Here is an 18,153-nt window from a genome sequence, read left to right on the forward strand (position 1 = left end):
TGTAATATTGATATGACAACAATTTACATTATAACTTTAGACAGAAGGTCTCTTAAGTAGGGACTAAATAAAATAACCGACTTGGTATTACATGGATCTCACATTTTTTTACGGTACATAAACTGATGAGGTGCGAGACTTGGATTTTTTACAGAATGTTTTTGATGGTATCTCACTTCTTTTTGTAGATTCAATTATTCCATTAAACAATAAAATGTAACTGCATCAATAACTTTGTAATCTCATATATTTATATGGGTTAACAAAGTTATTGGTGTGATGAAATTGTAACTATATAAATAACTTTGTAATCCCATACATTTAGGATTACAAAGTTATTGATGCAGTTGATGTATCTAAAAACTGGACTGAATTTACAAAATATTTGATTTTTCCCTTGATTTAGGTACTAAATACTAATTTTATGCAAAAAATTTAAGCTTCTATGTCTGTTAGAAGTGCCTTATACTTTTGATGATCTGTCAGTCAGTGACAAAATTTCGAAACTTTGACGTGTTATAATTCTTAAAGTAATGGTTAAAATTTAATGAAAATTCAAATATACCATGTTTGTACAATGCCTGTTTAGTATCTGAAAATTCAGGCTTCTTGATTTATCCACAACGAAGTTATAGGCGGTCGAAATTGGCCTGAATGGTTTCGAGAAAAGGATGGTACGGCCGTGACACATTTTTTTGCTCGACTTATACAGATAAAAGTATTATTAGATTATAAGTAATTATTATGTTACCTACTTACTAACTATATAAAAAATAATTAAAAACAGATTTAATGCAATTCCTAACAGTGATATTTAGGTGCTGATAATTGGGTTGCTCTATGCTAGTAATTGGTGGAGATGGTGCCAGTAAATGGTGACAGACCCATTTTTTATTCTTACTTGTCTAAATAATCTTGGATAGAGGTCAATCATGTTTTTCTTTTATTATAGTCTTCCTTATTAAATATTATAAATATTAAAATTTGCCTTAACGGGTAAAAGCCTTTTTTCACAATAATAAATTGGCTTAAATTAGAACTAACCCTTAAAGTGCTGATAATTGGGTACTTTACCCTACTATTACAATAATTTTTAAAGTTACTACACTTAGCTAGCTGGTAGTTGGCTAGCTAGAAAAGATTTTCTATTCAAAGCTTTCAGCGTAGAAAAAATAACGTATTTTATTTAAAAAATATAGGTCCTAAATGCAGCTGAAAAGATCGCTCGATTATTAAAATATGTAATAGTAGCGACTCTGGCGCGGTTGCACCCACTCTGCTCGGCTCTCATCGATCGTAGCGTGTTGTTTTCAAAATTAGTCGGGTTTTCCTTGCTGACGCTATGACTCCAGAACACAAAAACCGATTTCCTCGGTTTTGCATTCGTTGGAAAGGTCTCGGGCTCCGTCAGGTTTATAGTACAGAAAAATCAGGAACAATTTCAAAAGAAGTTTACCTTGATTGAAGAGAGACCAGTAGTTCCAGGGATAGCACGTTCGCTGCATCAAACATCACGCTATGGCCAATAGGAGCCGATCAAAGGGTGAGTATAGGTACAGATATAATTTGACACTTGAAGAAGGACGTGCGATAGGTTTTGTCTCAGAAATTCCCCGGGAACGGGAACAAGGGCGTTAAAATCTCGAGACTTTCAGTGTTCTAAACTACTGAATCAATTTGAATGAAATTTGGTGTATGATATAGTGAGAACCTGGGAAAAGATAGAAAATAGATTTACCCCGAAATCTTACGGAAACGGGAATCATGGCGTTAACATCCCGGCACTCTCTTCTTTAAACCGCGACCCGGGAAAGGACAGAAAGAAACCTTACGGGAACGTCCTCCAGCGGAATGTTCATTTACAGCCGGATATATCTTGGAGAAGACTATTTCGAAAACCTAAATTCTACCAGAAGTCCATATTGTAGGTGGAAGTCGCGGACGACAGCTAGCAACTAGCAGCTAGCATGGTTGCGTGTAGGTGCAATCACGCGAGAGGTTTCATCCCTTGTCCTTTGTGCCCATTGGCGTGGGTTATATTCGTATAGATAATAGCCAAAGAGAAAAACATAGAACGAGTACCTACAGTTCAAAATATCGTTAAAGTAGCTCACATTGCAGGTTGTGCATTGTGGAGGTCAGCCAGCAGCTACTGCATGTGTTGTAGCGCGCAGATATTCTGTGGAGCTTTCTTCAGACTCGGACCCGCTTTCATAATTGAAGAGCGGACAGAAGGTTTTATATTGAGCCGAAACATTCAGCGCCTAAGCAATACACGTGGCCGTGGGAGTCACTCCAAGAGATCATTGAAACAGAGCTGGTATTTGTCGCACAGCATCTTGAGCTGCTTGGCGTGCACCTTGGAGAGCTCGTTGGCGAGGAACTGAGCGAGATGCGCGCGCACCCGGGCCCGCGGCTGCACGCCCTGGTCGCGCAGCTAGTCGTGCAGCGTGCGGCGCGCCGCGTCGTGCGGTTGTAGAACTGCCTGCAAAGTCACCACGTTGCTCGACGGTCGCACACACATAGTAATACTGGTAGCGCTGGTATGTACCTGTACTCCTCTGTCATCTTAGAGTATATTACTTCAAAGAACGCCTTCTCCTTTTTGTTTACCACCTTGAACCGGCTGTCGTCTCTCCTGAGCGGCGGCGCGTCTGGCGCGTCCTTGTTCACGTCTGCCTTCACTTGCGGGTCAGTCCTTCTTCGTATTGTTCTCTGTAATCTCAGTATTATTGTTCCCATCATGTTCGATCGCTGCGCCGGAGTGAATGCGCCCAGTGTGCGCGGGGCGTGGACCGTCAGTCTCCCCGGTTCCCCCGCGTCTCGTTTCCACGCCATTTATAAAGTCGTTTGCTTTCACGAACACCTGCAAGCATTACGTATTACTGTTATTTGCATTTTAATTTATATTTTTGGTTAGTTGTTGTACACTACTACACCACTCTGAACCACAATCTTTAAGTCCAATCCCTGAATCGACGCTACAAAGAAGTTAGATGTAACTGCATCAGAAGATAAGACTGCATCTTAAGTAAACATGTACATTGTCCACTGTTGCAAGTGTACACACATGTAAAGGGGTCGTGTAGTATATAACTGTAGACTGTAGTGTTTAGTGTAACTGCGTTGTGCAGCACACCACGGAAGTAATGAGAGTAAGACACAATATCACCAATGAACTAGCCTTAGTGAGTTCGTTCATCATGTTACTGAGCAGCGCGTCCACTTGTTCTTTCTCAGGGTACTGGTAGATGCACTCGCCGTCGGGGGCCGCCGCCACGTTCTGCCGCGCCTGCATCTTGAGCCGCTCCTGCGGCCGGGCGCCCGCGCTGCGCGCCCAGTCCACGCGGAACCAGCCCTGCCTGCCGCTGCGCACGCCAGGCACGCGCAGCTCGAAGGCGAGCTCCCCCTCCACCTGGACGTCCAGGCAGGCCACGGCGTGCAGCAGTGCCAGGCGCGCGAGCAACATGCTGCCAGTGACGTCACATGCCGCGGCTGAGACAGGGCTCGATATTTGCACTACCGTACTGTGCGTATTTATCGTCACAAATGTATGTTGTTGTAGGAATGTTTGCTTATGATTTTTTGGTACAGTAGTTTGCTCGTTCGGAGCTCGCCAACATTTTTAGCAAATAACCTCAGGCGAGCGGCGCGCGGCGCGCGGCCCGAGTAACGAGTAATAAAAGAAATAGTAGCTGACTGGAACGAGGAGCGCTGCATGTATATACATACATATGTGTGTGTGTGTGTGTGTGTTCCGACAAACGAGGCCGATGTATGGAGTCGGTGGTTTATTTAATGTCCCGTTGTACATGTCGCCGTCTGTGTAGTCGCGTGTATATACCGACTCACTACTAGTCACTGATAAGTCAACACTAACTGAAAAAAATAAAGCGCATGTTAAACAAAGTCAAACCGTGTGGAGTAGGGCGAGGAGACTAGTGTGTAGTTATATTGCACAGGCAAACGATAACGCTAACCGCTGCGATAACAGGCTGCAGAGCAATCAATGTTTATAGCGGCGGCGGCGTGTATGTGCTGCTATTGTCGGTCGGTGCTACGTGGGCCACCGCCAGTACTCCAGCCGCCGGGTTTCACTTTCAATGATTGGCCATGGCCAGTGCTTGCAGTTCCTGGAGTTTGACACGAGCCTGCCACAATGGGAATATAGCGCAGCCTCGGCCGGGGACAGGTTTGTGTCACACGACTGGTGTGTAAGTAGACGCAGGTACAGGTACATGACACTACTCGTATATTTGTTGTTACTGCGTCGCTTGCGAACAGCATTTGCTAGCAATGGAGCATGTCCCCGCGACGTCGCGCGTCGGCTGCCGCGCGCCGCGGGGCGTCGCGTCGCGTCGCTCACAAATCACATTGCGGCGTCTCGCGGTGGCGCGGCGCGGTGCATGTGATTGCACGCTGCGCCTGCTATTGCGTTATGTGAATCGATTTGCTATTCCTCATATTACATTTTACATTTTATTTTCTATGTTTTGTTTCAACGCACGACGACATAAACGAGTACAAAAAATAATGGTGTTCTAACAATATGTTACATACAAATATAATTGATCCTTCCTTTTGTAACGCAGGTGTGGTGGGTGTAAACTAATTAATATGACAATAACAATCGCACAGTATTGTTTTACTCAAAAATGACAAAATTACGAATTTGGTAATATTTCACTTGAGAATTTTTAGCTAGTAGGTACCTACTATGTAACTTGTAAATAAAGAGGAAAGATTCGTAAGCAAAGCTCTGACCGCACAACAAACCTCGGCTAGTCGGACAGCGGCCGGCCAGGTCCGCACCCGGCGCGGGGCGTGCGAGCACCTACTGCCGTCCGGCTCGCGCCGTACATATTAATGAAGCTGGACTCACGTCGCGTGTCGCTGCCATATCGACCGCCGCTCACTGCCTCCAGCCACTCCACGACACGTGCAGCTACTACTACCACGCACAGCGCGCCGTAAAATGCTCTAATCAAAGTACTTGTCGAGTAGGCAGCGCGGCCGTCGACGTCGCGACACCAAGTAAACCTGCACGCTCGTATATCGAGTGGCTCCCACCGCCGCCCCCGCCGCACTACATACTGCTGGGACTTTAATATGTTTAGATTTTTTTTATGTTTTTTTAGATTCCAAGTCATATAACGCTTACTTAAGTACTTAGTTGAGGCAAAAAGCACCGCTGCGGCCGTCTGCCGTCTACCGGGCTACACATGTCAATTACACTGATAGGGGATGGACAGAGTGAGGTTTACAGCTGTCACTTTGATGTGGGGAGATTTAAGCAAGCTAGGAGACACTACCGCTGGAGCCGCGCAGCCGAATTAAAGTGAGGCGATTTGTCACGGCTTGCCCTCCGATGTAGATAAAGTATGGGAGCGCCGGAGATATGTAGCGGCTGTAAGTATGTACACGCGAGTCCGCCCAGTGAGACGCATCGTGCCCCCGACACATTACTGCTAGACACAGTTGTGCCCCCGACACATTACTGCTAGACACAGCACTCCGCAGACACGTGTCCCGTGTAGTGTCGTCAGTTGTGGAACACTTTATGGCTTCACTCAACGCAGACGTGACTGCCTCATAAACTTTATTTTATTTTTCCTAAATATATGACGTTGTACCTAGTACTGTAAGCAGGCGCAATAAAACACACAATGGTATGCCCATTACTTATTCAGTCGTGTGCCTCGAGCTGTGCGAGTCGTGTGCTGAGATTGTGACGTCGGGAGACGTGCACTGTGCACTGTGCACTGTGCACTGTGCGTACTGCAGCTGTCTCGATGCCATTGTTGCGGCACTAGACTAGTGCGAGCAGTGCGACTAGTCTGTCCACTCCAGGAGTTCGGAACTCCGGCCTGACGACAAACTGCGAAGGAGACAACTTCGTCGATAAATTCCAATCTTGACTGACTTATCGAGGGAATTTCCGACGGCCAGTTACATTGATTGGAGTCGACCGAGGGTCGAGAGGCGCGGGGGCGCGGGGCGCGAGGGCGCGGGGCGCGGGGGCGCGCTAACGCAAACAAAACTAACGCCTCGCGAGACGCCCGTATATATAGAAGGTCCACTCGGCGTGTGTGTGTGTGTGTGTCAAAGACACGAGTCCCTGCAACCTACAGCCAGCGTTTGGCTATATTATCACATACCTATATACTACTGATTATATTTCATTATCACACTTAAATGGCCCCGAAGCGGGTCCTTGTCATACAATTTCTATTTCAGTGTATTTGAATTACTCTGGTCTAGTAAGGTTGTGTACAATCATAAACCACAATAATAGATTTCATCACGCGAACATATTACATGAAAATGTTTCCGATGGGAGTTTTGTAGCACACAGCACGGCGCAGTGTGTGTTGTGATACAATTTGGTAAACAATGAGTAACTTCCACTTGTTGTGTGGTATTGTACTTCTGTTTCCTCTCACGGAGGGGAGACATTAAGCGATGCCCCCCGTCACTCCGTGTATTGTCCGGTTGAGGTTTTGTGGGCGTCGGGACTCGAACGCGGAACCTTTTGCTTTTGTTATGGTAAGCAGCAGATCTGTCCACCATTCACTTCGACGAGGGAACTCTTCAGTATTTTATGTTCAGCGGAATAGAAATGTTCTCGTTTTATGAAAAAATGAAAAGGTACGGCGGAGACGTAATTGCGGAAGGGTTTCTGATGTAATCACGTTTGTGGACCAAATGTTGTTACCGGGGGCAGTAGGAATGGTGTATTATTCTTTGGTGCCGTTAGTATACAACGGGTCACAGTTTGTCCGCCGACGTCTAATTGCAAAGTTGGGAACGTGGCACAACGAGCTGTACTCGCTATGGATTCCGTTTCAAGATATCCGCGCACAGCCACAGCCGCACAGTCGGCGCGTTAAACTCGCTCCTGGAAACACGTAAAGGAAAAGCAAATCTTTTCACCGTTGAACGTTAATTGGCACAAACGAGGGCGCCGGAGGGCAGGTGGCGCCCCCGCGCGGTGGCGGGCGCCGGCTACACGACTCGCGCCTCCACTGCGACTAATTTGTGTGTCGACGACAAATACCGAGCGCCTTCTGTACCTGCAGCGGCCGCCGAGAGTCCACCCGCCGCGCAACACTTTGTGTGCCTCCAATCCTATTAAGCTTTGCACTTTGGGGACTCGCCTGCCCCTAATTGTTTGCGCACAAGTTACAACTGTTATACACACCGACTCCCTACTCCACGAGCCTTAATTAATTCGCAAAGTATATTGGTGCAGCCAGCCCGGTAGCGAGCAGTGGCCACCGGCCGGTGCCAGCGAGATACGGCGAGGCTCCAGTGCAGGTGGCACTCGGCGCCAGGTCTTGTTGGAAAATGCTAAATTTAGAAGATGAATATTATCTATATAGACATACCTAACTATATGCATACATGTAGAGCCTACAGTGCTAACAAGTACATATTATATATTTTGTTTCGAATGCAAGACCATTGAATTACCGCCTCCTTGGTGGAAACAAACTCCAACTCAATGTCGCGGCTCCTTAGTATGTAACTGCTACATAATTTGACTATAATGTACCCATTTGACTGTACGGTTAGTGGTTACCTGCCATGCGAGTAGCGGGTTCGATTCCTGCAAGGAGCAAATTTTTAATCGTTCATTACAGGTGAAGTGGTTTAGGCTAAAAATACTTAATTTTCTATTTATTCTATTACTAGCTTCCGCCCGCAACTCCGTCCGCGCGGATGTCGGTCTTCGCGTGGAAGTATTATTTCTCCATTTTGAGTAACTCTGACAATGACATCTTAGAAATATCTATTGGACCCAAATACGGCGAGGCCCATAATAATTCCCTCTATTGAGCTAACCTCTATACTGCTGTTGAGCTCGCGTTCTTTAGTATAAAACTGAAAATTTAGTTTTTTTTCTACGTATTTTCCAGGATAAAAAGTATTATATTTTATGCCCAGGATAATAAGGTATAATTATACCAAGTTTCATCGAAATATAGACAGACAGACAGACAAAAAAAAATTAATCACAATTTGGGTTTGGTATCGGTCCAGTAACACCCCCTGCTATTTATTTTTTCAATATTTTCAATGTATCGAATTGACCCTTCTACAGATATATGAACGACCACTTCTAGTTACTAATTACAAATTTAATTCTTTCAATACCTTTATTCATACATCTCAAAATGATAACAGGAATGGGATCCAACTGGTAATATTACAGTCGACGCTGCTCACACGCATGGTGCATACACGTGTAGATCGTGCGAAACAAAAAGGCACTGCCTGGGACTGGCGCCACTGTGTCACGTATTGTAGCTAGTACTGCGCAGCGCGGCTCGGGGCAAGCTGACTCGGCCTCCGCTGAACGCGGGAACATTTTACTTTGAGCATCCCACAAGCGACGGGCGACGAGATGATTTCCTGAAATATGCAAAACTGTTTACCATTGTACGCGGCGTTCTACTTTACATAACCGACTTACGGACCCGCGACTAGTGGCGTGTCCCTGCCACGCTCGCCTCGCACTCGTCGAGGAACGGTCAAACTACTGCAATAGCTCAGTAACACCGACTATCCGGAGGCTTGATATTGAATCCAATTCCGATCGATCGACATTGATATTGAGAAAGGAGATCCCAAATCCTGACACTAACATTAGGCATCCAACGCTGTATAATTCATTTTTCGACAGAACTCGGGCGTAGCCAAACATTTCAGTTAGTAGTCAGGAAATCCTCCGAACAAGAGTGCCGATCTCCTTTCGAACCGTGGACTTGCAACCTTGCGACGCTAGCGCGCATTGCATCCTTATTGTGTGGATATTTAATGAAGCAATGGAGTTTGGCTTTATATTCCGTACTTCGAATGCATTGTAACAGCTACGATTGGGGTCGTATACTTTTGACATTGAACAATTATTGAGATTTTTTGGATTAAACTTGCATTGACATTGCGATTAGTTTCGTCCGCATTAATGATACATAGAGTATAAGGTGAGTGAGTGTGGCGCAACATTTTGCCGCCAGCAACGAAGTAGGATGTCCAGCAAGTTTACATAATGCAATACGTGGTCAGTGTCGGAGGAGGACACAGCGCCCCCCCACCACCCCGCCACTCCGCCACCCCCGCGGTAACTCGCAAGCTAACACCACAAACTGATGTTTGCCGGCAAACAATCCACGCACCCAGCTATAGCACCGTGTAGTACCACAGGTAGTACAGGCCACGCCCGGCGGTGTCGCGAGACGGAGGAGAGTGGCGCGGAGCCGGCGCTACAACTTCTGCCAAGATTTACTCTCGCCGCACAACAGTTTATTGTTTTAAGGTGAGTCGTCGGTTTCGCCTTAAGTGACTTCATACATTATTTATGTAGCTAGATAACAAACGCTTAAGGGATATCACGAAGTGAGTGTGTGTGCTCGAGGCAGCTCTCAAGTCTATGAGTAACTTATAACCGGTAATATAGTTAGAATTATTGGTAAGTGTGCGATTTAAATTAAAAATTCAAAGATTTAGTTTTTATTAAACCGTGCCCCAAACTAGGGTTTGCTCCTGTGTCGAGGGTGCATTTATAACCATACAATTTCGCATACACGTCACAACCGGACCCGAAGCAACAAATTATGGATCACATAGGTAGAGTTGATCCGTGCGGGAATTGAACCCGCTACCCGTTCAAAGGTAGTCGGTTGCCCAGCTACCGCGTCAATCGTGCAGTCAATGATGTCAGATATGTAGTATGATTTCCGTAATGTGATATTAAAATGGGTAAATTAAATTCCGCATACGAGTATTGATCAGAGAGGCCCCACAGTGGTCGTTGTCTCGTGCTTACATCGGTACAAGCGCGGTAGTATATACATATTGTGTAAACGTGCCACCTCCTGTTGGGAAGATCATTTAAAAGTTAAACAACGAGTGTGTCGGCGTGTCGGCGTGCGGTTTAATATCACGCGCGGCGCGGGCGACCTTCACGACTTACCGCGCGACTGACTCCTCTCGTACACTGTACTGCGCCGAGTGTCACTCACACGACATCACACGGCAGGGACACGCCCCTGTGTACCGCCGCCTGCTGTAGCCGCTCCAGGTGTTACAAACATGTTGCAGCAATATTACAATACACCAGCGATACTTCTGAGCCGCCCCGCACTAGGCACTCTGTGTCCCGTGTTAGTTATTTCCTTCTAATTGTATCTGATAATTATATTCAGTGGCTGGGACCCCAAGAACGAGCCAATTAATACTTTAACTTCACGGAGTTGCTAGTTACTGCAATGTTTGAGGAGCGGCAGCTCTACTCTATCGAATGTTCTGTTGATGATGCAGAGATCAAGTGTACTGCTCTGCAGATAATAATCCCACAATACGAGCAGTACATGGGATGGATGGAGAACGGTGGATCTGATGTAATGGCGTGGTAGTCATGTACAGTGTGGGACGGCTTCGCTCGGACAATATACAATAGTACAGCGCCGCGCCGACACCGCGCCGACACCGCGCCGCTCTGTGTATCGGATGCATCGGGAGTGTATTGCGCCACGTGCCGCCACACTTTTTGCGCTGTAATTGAATTCTACACAAACGTTTGTCGTTTGCACGCGTAAATCTTGCCACGCCTGTGTGTGTGAGCGCGCGGGCGACACGTGTACACACACGGAATGGCCTAGAGTGTGTGCGTGCCATAATACCTGTACTAGTGACTAATAGCTTAGCGGGATTCATTCCACATCTCCAGGGAGCGCGGATTGCAGTGCCGAGTATTGGCCACTTGGATTACTCACGTCGCTGCCGCCCGCGCCGCGCTCTGTGCTCGACTACCTCACGGATTGGTCCTAAAACAATGTACATACTTACCTAAGGAAGTTGTACTTGTACCTACGCACAGTGCATGTTACTAATACAACAGTTAATTCCAAGCTCATCTCCTTGTACATTACAATCGGATCGTCGAGATAAATCGTAAAGCGCCATTAGTTAGTGATCAGTAAATGCGCGCACTAAGCTAGCACGGGTAATCCGGCGCCAGGGAACTCGCTAAGTAGGCGCGCGCCACGGAGTACCCACTACTCCAGAAGGTACACTTTGTCGAACACTACATGTGCTATGTGGTCACATATTAATAACAGCATGTGAGGGAGAGCCATGCTTCGGCACGAATGGGCCGGCTTGACCGGACTGATACCGCGGGCTCACAGAAAACCGACTTGAAACAACGTTGGCGTTGTGTGACTGAGGTTACCGGTGGCCCAATTAACCTTCTTCTCACTCTTCCTAATCTCCGATTCCCCAACAATCCTAAAATTCCTAACCCCCAAAAAATCAGTAACGCAATTGTAACGCCCTAGTGTTTCAAGTGTACATAGGCGAAGCGATTGCTTACCATCAGGTGATCCGTCTGCTCGGTTACCGGTTTATTCCATAAAAAGCATGGGTGGACCATTCAGAGAAGCTTCATAAGCGAAGAACGTTCTTAGTCCTGGTCAATAGGAGGTCTGCGAGTGTGGAGTGGCGCCGGAGTGAGCCTGCTGAGTGTGCGCGCGAGTGGCAGCCGGCAGCCGAGTTAGTTACCGGGTAATGTACGAGTCCCCCGGGAGCCGCCGGAGCGACCTCGCCGCTCGCCGCTCGCCGCTCGCGCCGGTCCTGGAGCTGGTGTCTGCTCGCCGCCGCGCGCTGTGACCCGAGTCTTGGTTTCATTTTTGTTGCTATACTTGCTCGGCCGGTGCAGTGGCTACGCCTCTTGCCGTTGAGCTCGGTGTCACGGATTCGATGCTTGCACATTTCGAATAGTACCTATTTGCGTGTTGACACGGAAAAAATATTTAATTACATTAGCACACTTAATATTATAAATGTGACAGTTTGTTTGTTCGGATGTTTGTTCGTCACTCACGCTGAAACTACTGAACAGATTTTGATGTGGTGTGATGTGTGTGGAGTACAGACAGGGTATGAGCTTGCTTGACTTGGGTAATGGTATATTTTTTATCCCTTGGACGCGGACGAAGCCGCGGGCGGAAGCTAGTTTATTATAAATATTTAAAACGAAATTTGTTAGAGTGAGAGTTGGGACAAAGTGTTTGTAATTAAAGTATTTTTGATTTAAGATGAAGTCGGTCAAATTTGTTTGGAGTCAAAAACATCAAATAGTAAAATAAATAAACATCAGCCAAAGTCCAGCAAGTTGCCGCTTGGTGCCAGCCGCTCCTGCAGCAGTGCGTGTACTCGCCGGTACTCTGTACTCTGTGTGTGGTGCCTCTACCCTGCACCTCGTGCTGCCTACTTTGTTTTTCACTCGGCGAGTGTGGTATCGGCGACACAGCGACACAGCGACACAGCGACACAGCGACACAGCGACACAGAACACAGCGACACAGCGACACAGCGACACAGCGACACAGCGACACAGCGACGGTCGCACGCTGCAGAGGTTACTACTCGTCGTTTGTCATCTGAATTATTCACAGTGACACAGAAAGCCGCGTTTTTATGTCATAAAGGACGTGCATTTTACGGCCGAATGTTACTCTCCGCTGTGTATTATAGTACAACGCGCGGAATATTAATGCGTTGCCGATATGTCGGCGGCAAAGTGTTACATCGATGGCGACACGATGCACAGCCAGATACTCAGACATGTTGTCTCCGCGGGGGCTTGTGGTGATGTACCAACACACACATATACATAGTCTTTGGTACGACTTCGTTTGCTCCTACGAGTAAACGGCTTTGCTTTTCAATACTAATTGCGGTGGAAAATGAGGGGATTATAAAAACATGCGGTAGAGGGCGCTTTAAAAGTGTCTGCTGTCAAAGGCGAGTGGCACCGAGGGGTGAGACTATGCGGTCTGTTTACTCGAGTGGTGTTCCACGTGCAGGTGAATAGAGCCGAGGGAGCACTCACCCGCGGAGTGCAGTCTGTGTCACAACTGCACACATCTATCATGTGTTGGGAGAGCGCGCTCTGTTGAGTTTGTAGTCCCTCAGTCATCTCTTACGACATCCGTAGGAAGACAAATGTATTGTACACTGCAACCACCATCGAGCTGACGCGTTGCCATAATAGGCCTCGCGTCGCGGCGCGGAATGTACCTGGCGGAGTGTCGCCCGCCACGCTGCGACCTACTTCTCACACTTGACATTTACATTCGGCGTGGGAGGGCGATAAGCCGACTTTCTCGCATCTTCGCCATTAATAAATTCCGATCTAAATATTGCTTATACATATTTATACAATTGTAATAAACAACGGAGCCGTGCGTACAATAAGTACCTCGGTAGGTGCACGCGTCTAACGTAGACGTAGACTTTAAAAGATGAATGTTACAATGTAACAGGCAGACACAGTATCCTCATGGCTCACAGGTTATAAGTAACACACACACACACACACGTCAGCTGGAAGTTCCCACAGTGAGGCGGCCACACTCATTGTCCTAGCGGTGCCACACGATACGCATTGTTTGCCACAACTGTACATGTACATGTACATGTACAGTTGTACACGTGTCCACGCGTCGAGTGCTCGCTCGCTCTGCCTCCTGTGTGGCTATCGTGCGCCGGCTGACTGCCGGTACTCCCTGCGTCTTTAGCCTGATGATGTAGGTTTCTTATTTTGTCACCCACGAGGGGGCAAACGACCAGAGAGGATCACGTGAAGGTAGAAACGCGAAACGTTGGTTGTCTGTGAGGCCAAAGATTTATAGGAACTTCAAAAGTTTCGTATGATTTGAAAGAAACTAAAGATTGTGACGTAATGTTAACGTCATAGTTTTGCAGTGACTTGGATGTACTGCGCCGTGCACAGGGCCACGTGCAGTGTGCGTGGCGGGCCCGGCTGGAGCCTGGCGCTGTCGGCAGCTGTTCGTACAGTGTAGTAGCAGCTGAGCGCAGGCGAAGTATAAATATACCATGTCCTGACAGTGACAATAAACCACTCGTGGCGGACAGCGCGTTCACCATTGTCTTCCCGGAACCGAAACACTTCTCTGGAACTGTTCATGCTTCGGAACATGTCGGCGGAACTCGGCGAAGTTCGCGCGAGTTTTTGCAAATTCTCGAACACGTCGCTCAGTTTTATAATGTGTCGGAATAATTCATAGTGCGCCGGGCGAAGCGCATGAATATGTAACGCGGTCGGTCCACCTGCCTCCCGCCGCGCCCCCGCCCCGCGCCCCCGCGCCCCCGCTCCGCGTGTACTCTGTGTACACCACAGTCGATGTTGTACACACGTCCATATTAATACATACACGTATTAATTGTGACTTATTCATATCAACTCGAACATATTAATGTACCGACTACTCTATTTGTTTAGTATCAACAGAAATTTATAAAGTCGTAGAATACGAGTACAAATAATATAATTAAGTAAATCTGCAAGTGTGTAGTAAATGGGCATACAATAACCGACGCGTTTCATTTGTACAATATAACTCGTAACCATAGAACGTATGCTGCTTATTTAATGCATCAAAGTGTTAAATACCATTTATTATATTTATATATTATTTTATAAAACCCTAAAAAAGGCGTAAACCTAAATAGATTGTGATCGCGTAGCAAGCGCTACGGCTCCGCGACTACGTGGCTACGCTTGGCGCCGCTACGGTTACCGCGCTACGAGCTACGGGCTACGCGTGTACAAAGTGTTACAGTCTCGCGGCAGGAGCAGCATATTGTGCGGTGCGTGTAACATACCGTGTCGTGCTCGTACAGCCGCGTGTGCCGTGTGCCGGCTGGCGCTCCGTCGCGGCGCTAATTAGTCGCGCGAGCTACACGCGGCGCATATGTATTGGCACTCGTCCCGTATTGAGTTTTAGTCGAAATTGTTCCCGAAACTAAAATAACTCGCATTACGTACTCCTCGTGCACTTCTTGGCCTCCACTGTTGTTGGTTAGTTGTTAAAATGTTATAAAATGATTTCTCTATAGGTAAGTAGACAATAAAGCGGGGTCTATAATTGTATCCAAATGTATTAGATATTTCTATAGACGGTAGAGATGATGCGTGACACTGCTACAGTGACACCTGACGCTCATTAGCTGCGGGTTCCGTGTAAAGTTACACAATGTATTTGTCATTTTCAGTCTCAAGTGACGTTAATTGCGGTTGTTCATTAAAAGTTGTTGGGAGAAGAGACAACCACGAGCCGGTCCAAGCCGGTCCGAGCCGGTCCGAGCCGGTCCGAGCCGGTCCGAGCCGGTCCGAGCCGGCCTGAGCCGGTGAGTCGGCCCGTGAGTAGCAGCAATCGATTGAGTAGCGGCTCATAAATACGCAACGATCATTCATTCAGCGCTCAATGCGCGCGGACAGCTGGGCTTTGCTCAAAAGACCGTCTTTACTTTATACTCAATGTAATACTTACCCTACTACATACATTTTAAAGTTGCTTTTCATATGAAAGTTTTAGGTGAGTCGTTCGTCCGGGCTTGGCGTCTCATACATTATGTAGGGCTGCTATTGCCGTCGGATCGCGTAGCGTTTTCTGCGAGATGAGGCTCAAATCTTAAGTGGTGATATTTATTTAAGTGACCGCTCCGCCTGGCTCTGTGTGCAGCCGTCGGTTACTACCGACTTGTTGGTACATTTACCATTTATTTGCAAAGTGTCATCCTTCCTGCTCATAATATATACGTACACTATTGTACACTACACATTCCAACATCGCGCCATTAATCAGTGGAGTGAACAACACACAGCCTCTACGTCTTATAACGGGATGCGGAAAATATTTGTTTCTTTCGGTACTATGTGTAGATATATGTAGAGCGGCGCGAGCGAGGGCAGCACTCCGCGCTGAATGATACATGCAAGCGTCAATATTTGATAATAATACTGCGAGCGAGCAGCAATACATAGCAGACAATAATACGAATGTATGCTTCGGCCGACCTGGCATTCTGGGATACGAATCTGAAACCCGGAAAGTGGCCGGAAGGCCACTTTAATACCGTGTCCACCGATACACTGGTTTGCTATATGTTGCTATGCTAAACTATATGTTGTTTGTATATATGTACAAATTCGCAAGCTTCATACAGAATTAGTCTTATATTTATTAGAGGTTTTAATTTTTAAGTTGTTACTATGTCTGTTAGTCGTGTAAAATAAAAATAACATCTTGGCCACTTATTACATTTATCACTACTAGGGTAAAATTATTAATAATAAGCGACAAATGTGATTAATTTATCACTTTTACCTCGAGTTTCGGTAATTATTAATAATAGTAGATAATTATTAATAATTTTCAATTATTCACTCTTACCGTAACATATATACAAGCGAGACTCTCCAACAATAAAAGTTATTTTTTCATCATTTGCAGAGTAAGGACCCTTCGAGTGTTATTCAGAGATAACGTAAATATACATCCAGTACAGATTGACATCTGTCAATCCACATCGATGTGAGTACGACCTGAATGTGACAAAACAAAATTGATTTCATTATTGAAAATAAATGCGACGTATTACTGGAGCGAAGACGTTGATTCGTAGCCGCGTAGCGGCGTAACGGCGTAGCCAACTAGCGCCGTAGCAACGTAGCAACGTAGCGATGTAGCATCGCGCTATTTGCGCTTGATTCCAACGTGAAGGCGGCGCGCGGCGCTCACTTCTAATATTTGCATTCCATGCAGATATGAGCGCCGAGTTCTGTGACACGTCTTATTTACACAGGAAAGTAGTCAGCTGTTAGCTGTAATACAGAAGGACCATTCCATTACAATACAAGATTCATTTAAACACCACTTCAGCGTAATACTTTGGCTGCAAGCACGACATTCAGTCACCACTGCAGCCCACCACACGAGTGCCCCGACACTTGACACGTGCGCCGCCAGGCAGCAGGCGGCGACTGGGACTTCTGTGCCGCACACCTCGCGCGACCGCTTGGAATTCGTAAGTTCGTTTGTGTTAAAATATTCTCATGTTGGCACAGTGTGCGCGAATGTTGCTGAAGTTGTTCGATCGCGATTTGATTGGACGCCATATTAACGACACTTTTACGACAATGTGCACGGAGTTAGTGCCAGGCTAGACGACGACCCGTCCGCTCCATACATCAACCAGTTTAAACCAGTTTTAACAAGTTCCAGTCGTTTGTAACCAGATTGTGCTATCCGTGAGCCGCGACCGAGTCATATATTTACCGAGCCATTTATAGATTGAATGTTTTATGAGGTCGATGTGTGATGCTGCCCAGCTCCGGCGGGAACATACCTGCCGAACTTACGACATTCGCGAGTCGAGCACGATTCTCTCGCAGTTCAAAAGCGATACAGAAATATCTGTATCCTTAACGTTTTCTACGACTAAATATCATTAATGAATAGAAATCGGATATATGAATGTTTGCACCCATGCAGTTCCGGAGCAGGTCGCCCCGAGTCTGGGGGCGGGAACTGTTCGAGTGATCGAAATCTCTCTTCCATTGCCAGCAAGGCTTTATAATCTCGCCGACGTTTTGGCAAGAAATTCAGCACACACACATATGAATCTAAACTTTATTATGTCGGGGTAGAGTCGATATTAGATTGCTCAGAAAAACTATTTGAAGTGGCGACGCCGCCGTAAGTCAGGTCGTCGGCTGGCGGCAGTACACTTCACAGACAAGTGAGCAGAGAGTCCACTCCTCACATACGGAGCGCGGCTGACTTAACGTCAAGGCACATTTAGCAAGCACTCGGCTCGGATGCGGTACGACTTGTGGCTACCGCAAAATGCCAGCGTACTCGCGGTGTGTCGCAAGCTTGCAGTCGCCTCACCGCCGCGCCGGCCCGGCAGGCGGGTCGGCCCGCCCGCCTCGCTGCCGGCCAGCAGCAAGCACGGCGCCAGCGCGCTTGTAGCGCGTCTCAACTACAGCTCAGGGGACCGTGCGCTGCCTCCTCACCGTCGGGTTTTTTGTATTGACGTTATGAAATATATCATAGGACATACGCTTTAAAGTTCAAATTTAAATGATATTGTAATTGCTGTGTTGGAGCGGTGCAAGTCCTTAAGTCTACAAAATATATATCACTTAATGATTAAAAATCACTTCAGGCATTTTCACCACAATAATGATGGATGATGTGGCAATGACATCTAGTTGAGATGTCGTTACATTGCAGCCCGGTATGAGCAGATGTCTGGCTCCAGCCACAGCTCGCGGGT

The 18,153-nt window shown here is 46.9% G+C and overlaps 1 protein-coding gene across 2 annotated transcripts; it reads right to left on the bottom strand.

Annotated features, from left to right (window-relative positions):
• Nucleotides 1–1,077: 1,077 nt before the first annotated feature.
• LOC118272421 (uncharacterized) lies at nt 1,078–4,944 on the bottom strand. 2 transcript variants are annotated; one of them, XR_007707672.1, is made up of 3 exons: nt 3,185–4,944; nt 2,552–2,866; nt 1,078–2,485 (listed from the first exon to the last, which is right to left on the bottom strand). XR_007707672.1 is itself a non-coding variant. In XM_050707918.1 (2 exons), the coding sequence occupies exons 1-2, from the start codon at nt 3,467–3,469 to the stop codon at nt 2,693–2,695; spliced, it is 459 nt and encodes a 152-aa protein (XP_050563875.1). In that variant the 5' UTR covers nt 3,470–4,943; the 3' UTR covers nt 2,493–2,692. The 2 variants fall into 2 exon arrangements, 1 of the variants encoding a protein (XP_050563875.1); XM_050707918.1 differs by lacking the exon at nt 1,078–2,485 and having other exon boundaries at nt 2,493–2,866; nt 3,185–4,943.
• Nucleotides 4,945–18,153: the final 13,209 nt, after the last annotated feature.

The sequence above is a fragment of the Spodoptera frugiperda genome, chromosome 4 (assembly GCF_023101765.2).
Source record: "Spodoptera frugiperda isolate SF20-4 chromosome 4, AGI-APGP_CSIRO_Sfru_2.0, whole genome shotgun sequence".
In the NCBI taxonomy this organism is placed as follows: domain Eukaryota; kingdom Metazoa; phylum Arthropoda; class Insecta; order Lepidoptera; family Noctuidae; genus Spodoptera; species Spodoptera frugiperda.

Excerpts from the sequence above, each read along its gene's own strand:
- LOC118272421 (XM_050707918.1), bottom strand. The coding sequence starts at position 3,469 with ATGTTGCTCGCGCGCCTGGCACTGCTGCACGCCGTGGCCTGCCTGGAC. Across the intron at positions 2,867-3,184 it reads TGATGAACGAACTCACTAAG|GTGTTCGTGAAAGCAAACGA; the intron begins GCTAGTTCATTG and ends TAATGCTTGCAG.